We start from the raw sequence: 6,000 nt of genomic DNA on the forward strand, positions 1-6,000 counted from the left end.
GGTGCTGCAGCTGCCCCTGCCATCGGCTCTCATTGCCATGAAGGAGTCATTTACATGTATGTTCATGCATCTCCTTGGACCACCATCCTGCCAGGTGGTCCGCTGTGTGGGGCTGAGCCGGGCCTGGAGGTGGACACACCAGGGGCAGCCTGGATCTGAGCTCTTTGCCTTGGATCGTTGCAGTAAAACGCGGTTGGCTACGTATGAAACACGGAGAAAAGAGCAAGAAAAGGATGTGTGTTTCTGAGCCTGCATCCCTCTAGCCACAAGCTGTAAACATTTATGACTGTGGAAATAGACATTCTTCTCCATGTGCTAACCCTCCTGCCAAGAGATGTTATCGACCCTAGCATATTTCTTTTCATAACTGGAAAAAGCACCCATTGACTTGAATTCCTACAGATCCGTCAAGTTAGCAAACTCTGTTACATCCCCTCACGTCACTCTCAGTGGCTTCTGAAGCCTCAGAGCCGTGATGGATGAACATAAGCAACAGGGAGTTTCACGGCCGTCCCCAGAATGTGCTGTCCTGGTTGAATCTAGAATCTGAGGGCTAGAGTCCTAGAGCGGCCTGCGTGTCCTCCTGCCAGGTCAGTTCAAGAAGGCGGACGCTTACCGTTTGTGACGGTGCACGTGATCCAGGAACTGGGTGCAGCCTGCGTTTCACGGGACTTTCTGATTTCACTGATTTATTTTGGCACCTAAAAAAAAAAATCAAGTTTTGGTCTGTGGCACCGAGGAATTTTGTCTGTTGTGGGATTGCTATTTTGTTTGGAGTGGAGGGGAGGAGATGATAAGGTGGTCACTCTGGAAACTTCACATGGGGTCAGACTTTCAGGATTAGGTCACCCCCTGCTCTGCACCTTTTGTGTCACGCCTGTGCTTGTTTAAACTCCTCGGAGTGGGAGGGAATCAAGGGAAGTTGGGGAGGGAAGGATAAGACAGCATTTGCCCAGCACCGGTTCTGTGCCAGGAAGCTCACATTCAATCTTTGGGGCACCCTGGGAGCTCTGTGTTGTGATCCCCATGCGACAGACAAGGAAACGGAGTCTGAGATGGGGCAGGTGTCCAGCCCAGTGATTCGGCTGCTAGTGAAATGGGGCAGGACCCTATGGACCTTCCCTCCCCGCCATGTCCTCCGCCCGCCTTTTGTCTGTGGAAAAACTTTAATCAAAGAATATGTTTAATCAGAGAAGTGAGAAAATGCAGAAACAAAGGAAAACAGTCAAAGGAGACCAAATAATAATAGTTTAGTCATTAAGCAAAGTCAAGGACCTTTAGTTCCTCCTCAAGGGCTATAGATCATATTCTGAGCTGTATCCTGTGAGCTGTCTTATGGATACTGAAAGCCCTACCAGGTGGAAGCAGTTAACTGCATGATGACCAGACTGTAGCCACGACATAAGCTGCCACAATTCCGAGAATTGGCCTCAAAGAAATGGAAACAAACCAACCCTGGAACTGAGACTAACGGGACCTAAAACAATCAAGATGCCGCTGGTCAGAGTATCGATGACCAATTTCAAGATGAGTGCCAGCGCTGACCGTGCTATGTCTGCATGTTGCCCCCTCCCTCCGTCTATAAAAGCTCTAGCCCACTGATTGTCAGTGGGGGGGGGAGTCGGCCTTTGGACGGGAGTCCACCCTCCCCGCCTCCAGGCTTCCAGCATCCAACATAAGGCAAAGTCTCCTTTCCACCAACCTGGCCTCTTTATTGGCTTTTGAGCGGCGAGCAGCCGGACCCCACTTTCCGTTACACTAGGGCAGTGGTGGGGCTGGAGTTGGAGCTGTGTCTCAACTCAGAGTCCCAGTGACTCCCAAGCTGCCAGCCTCCTTCCCAAACCCGCCACAGTGCATCTACTACAGAGGCAGCCAGGGCACCCAGGAGAAGGAACGGGGCATCGGGTGAAAGGCGCTGGGGATTCGGAAGCAGCCTGCGGCCCCAGTGCACCCTCCGGGGCACCATCACTCTACCTGAGCAAGGTGTGCCCCTCTGTTCCCATGACGTCTCTGCCAGGTTAGAGGAGGTGCTGCCATTTAAAGGAGTGAGTCTGAGCCCCAGAGTCCCAGGCGGAGGTTGTGGGCTGAGGGCAGGTGGCTTTGCCGGGCTGGGGCTTCTAAGTGTGTTTAGTAAAGGTTGACGATGTCGAGGACAGAGCCCACGTGAGGAGCGGGCCCTGATTTGGTGCCATGCTGATGGTGCAGAGGAGAGCAGAGCACATCAGGCTCCTGAGTCCTCATCCCTCTGGGTTGCTCTCATTTCTTTTTGCGACTTTCCAGCCAAAACGGCAGCAACATCTCCGCAGAAGTTACCCTGCCGTAGGCTCTGTGGTGCGAACACAAGTAGTTTATTGAACACAAACGGGTTTGCTAGGGAGGCCCCGCCCTGGGTGAAATACTCACGGACAAGGCAGGTTTTTCCTCTGAACGGCTGCGTGAAATATTTACCTGGTTTTCCTTTTTTCCTGTTTTTGCGTCTGTGCCAGTTTCGCTACAAGAAGCGGGTGTATAGACAATCCAATCTGGATGAGAAACAGTTGGCCAAGCTGCACACGAAGGTAAGCAAGGACTGGTTGTGTGGACCCTTGGTGTTCATTTCTGCGTCTTCATCTTCAGAGATCAGGGGAGCTCTAGGGCAGAGGGTTCTTCTTCCTGTGAGATGCTGAGGCTGATGAGGCACCTGCTGCCACCAGAGCCCTGTTAAATACCGCCATCGTCTCCTCCCGTGTGATGCAAACGCAGTCGATGCCTGCGCGTAAGGGAAATAATATCCCTGACGGTGGAGATTGGGGCCCTACTTTCTACTCACCTCCTCCCGGGTGTTTCTGGGAAGAGGGGTGGCCGTTCCCTCTGAGCCTTCGCTACCGAAATAGGGGACAACACTCAAGTAGGTGTCTGCTGCTGCCACTCTCGTGATTAAGGTGCTGTTTACATAAACTGCATGGAGGTAAGACGCACAAGGGCAGCAGGGGAGAAGGAGAGAGTGAAGGAAAGAGCTGTGGGCTGTGTTCCAGGCACACCTGCGCTCCGTCAGGGATGCTGTGCCTGTCCAGGGCGTGCAGGAGCTGGAGCGTGCAGTGGGCACCTCGCTCAGCACGGAGGAAGATGTGTGATACCCAAGGATGCTCTCAGATGCCCTCCTCCAGGTCCCGCCCCTCCCCGGAGAGCCTGGAGCGTTCCCTGCAGAGCACAGGGAGAGCCAGAGTCAGGACGGTGCCCGGACAGCTTACCTAAGCCAGCCCTGATCTGCCCAGGTGAGCTCACCTGCAGCTCTGAGTCCACAGAGAGCGTCCCCAACCTCTGGGGTCCCCTTGTTTTTGTTTCATCCCCCCATTCATATCAGGATGGACGTGTGGATTTTCAATGTGTTCACTGGGTTATAACATGCCATTCTCATTATTTATTTTTGTGCTCAAATTGTCTGGATGTGGCTGGTGGCCCTTCTGCCTGGCTCTCCTCCCTCTGGCGTTGTCCCCACCATCCTTTGAGTACTGACGGCTTTCAGGCACAAGACAGTCAGGTTGCTCTTGCACTTTCCCTGCCCAGCCCTGGAATCCGCCCACACAGGGGTATTTAGACTCCAAGTCTGGGCACTTCTGGTTTTTTTGATTACTCTCTGATGTGTACATGAAAATGTGTTTGTGCATTTAAAATAATGTTGATTAGTAAATAGCAATGAAGGTGTTCAGTGAAACCAAGTGTATCCTGTGTCCTCGAGCATTTGTTAATGTTTAGTCCCAGAATATACAGAAAGCATCCAGGTCGAGATCCACGGGCTGAAGGGTCCAGGGGTTGGTTTCAGGGTGATTGAGGAGGGGTGTGGAGTGCGAGTGGAGAACTGGCCCAGTGAGGGCATTAGATTCATCTGACAGAGGCATCTCAGATGCTGTGATTACCATCAAATAGCCCAGGCTATCTGCCAGATGGATAGAAGATCATTATTTTCCTTGCAGATGAGGCTGGGCAACCTGGTCAGGGTTGAGCCCCTGGTCATTGTGGTCTCACGAGGAGTGACTGTTTCCCTCACCTTGAATCGCTCGGTGACCCACGCGCCCCTGTGTCCACCTGCAGGTCACGGGAATACCCATAAGTGGGTTACGCTGAGTGAGCAGTGCCCTTTTGCTCTCCATAGCGGCCACTGCTTTAGAGATTAGGAAACACAAATACCAATCCTCGGGCCTCGCTCAAAAGAGGATGGAGTCAGAAGACCTGGGATGCACCCTGGAAAGTGTAGTTTTTCAAAGTGGTCCAGGTGGCTCATCCTTTTGAAAGTGAAGGAACATCCTGTGACTCTCGGCAAGCACAGAGATCGGTGGGGGATTTCTAGAACATTCATCCAGGACAGGCCAATTGCGTTTGCCATGTGCTGGGCTCCGGGCTTGGCCGCTGGGTTCCAGATGCAGAAGGATGCTGCCTGGTGAGCCTGGGGACTGCAGCGGGGCCCCATCAAGGGGCAGCTCTCCTCCCTGCAAGGGCGGCCAGGTGCACCCCGCAAGGAGCCTTCCTGTGGCCTGAAGAGACGTTTCTCTGTGAGACCAATTTTGCTTTTCTCTTTAGACCAACCTGAAAAAATGCATGGATTACATCCAGCATCGTTCGGTGGAGAAGATCATCAAGATGCTGGAACGAGGCCTGGATCCGAATTTCCATGACCTGGAGACCGGAGGTAGGGGCTGGTTGGAGAGACTTGAGGAAACCCCACTGGAACGTGGGTTCAGGGAGGAAAGGTGATTCTGTCGTTCGGATTACACGTGCATAGGAAGCATCACACTCTACTTGGTTTTAAAAGTGCTTTCTCCCTCCTCCGGGAGCCTGTGTTTGCTGCATGGAATTGCCAGCATCCGGGAGGTGCCTGGCAAGTGGTAGGTGCTCAGTACGTGTCTGAGTTGAAGGAGAGAATGAGTGAATGAATGAACGACAGCATAGAGAAGCCGTCTCGTGCCAGCCCTGGGAGATGCACATGCACCTGCATGTGCCTAGCTCCCCCTGCTGGAAACCAAGTCCCTGCGCGTGGGACCTCAGATCACGCGTGGGATAAAACAGTACAGGGCTCTCATCCTCCACCCTGCTGACACTGGGGCCGGATGATCCTTTCTGTTTCTTACCAGTTCCAAATGGGCATTAACTTTTGTTTAATCGTATCTCTTCTTGTTTCCAGTTTTATGGAAATACGATTGACGCAAAACATTGTATTAATTTTCGGCGTACAACGTAACGATTTGGTATATGGATATACTGGGAAGTGATCACCACGATACGTTTAGTGAACATCCGTCACCACTCATAGTTACACATTTTTAATAAGGATGAGAACTTTTAGGATCTACTCTCTTAGCCACTTTTAAATATACAACACAGTATTATTAACCGCAGTCGCCATGCTGTACACAATATCCCCAGGACTTACTTATCTCATAACTGGAAGCTTGGACCTTTTGAACCCCTCCACCCATTCCACCCACCCCCCCCTCCTACCTCTGGTGACCACCAGTCTGTTTCTCTGGGTTCAGTTGTTTTAGATTCCACATGTAAGCGAGATCATACAGATTTGTCTTTCTCTGTCTGACTTATTTCACATAGCATTATGCCCTCAAGGTCCATCCACGTTCTTGCAAATGGCGGGATTTCTTTTCTTTTTCATGGCTGAATGATGTTCCCTCGTGGGGCTGGACAGTCCTTTACGCTGGGGGCTGTCCTGTGCACCGTAGGATGTGTACGGCATCCCTGGCCTTCACCCACAAATGCCAGTAACACCCCCGAGTTGTGGCCGCCAAAGATGCCCCCAGACATTGCACAGTGTCCCCTTGTTGGGGGGGAGGCACCATCATCCCAGGTGAGAGCCTTGTGCCCAGGGGACACGTGAACTCGACCAGCTGAGGTGAGGCTGTGTGAGAGCCGAGAGCGGCTCAGGTGAGGGTCTCCATGGCAACTCGGAGCATTCATCCGGGCAAGCGGGTGTTGCTGAGCAGAGAGCATTTATCTTGGACTCAGCGAGCAGGG

General features: G+C 52.4%; 1 protein-coding gene across 1 annotated transcript in view; it reads left to right on the top strand.

Moving 5' to 3' along the window:
* SHANK2 (SH3 and multiple ankyrin repeat domains 2) overlaps positions 1-6,000 on the top strand; it is a 478,101-nt gene that overhangs the window by 107,596 nt on the left and 364,505 nt on the right. The window contains exons 6-7 of the mRNA XM_082342199.1: positions 2,487-2,558; positions 4,558-4,666. Coding sequence (XP_082198325.1) covers positions 2,487-2,558; positions 4,558-4,666 — 181 coding nt within the window. The remainder of the gene's footprint in view (positions 1-2,486; positions 2,559-4,557; positions 4,667-6,000) is intronic.

This window comes from Balaenoptera borealis, assembly GCF_965194805.1.
Source record: "Balaenoptera borealis genome assembly, chromosome: 11".
Lineage (NCBI taxonomy): Eukaryota > Metazoa > Chordata > Mammalia > Artiodactyla > Balaenopteridae > Balaenoptera > Balaenoptera borealis.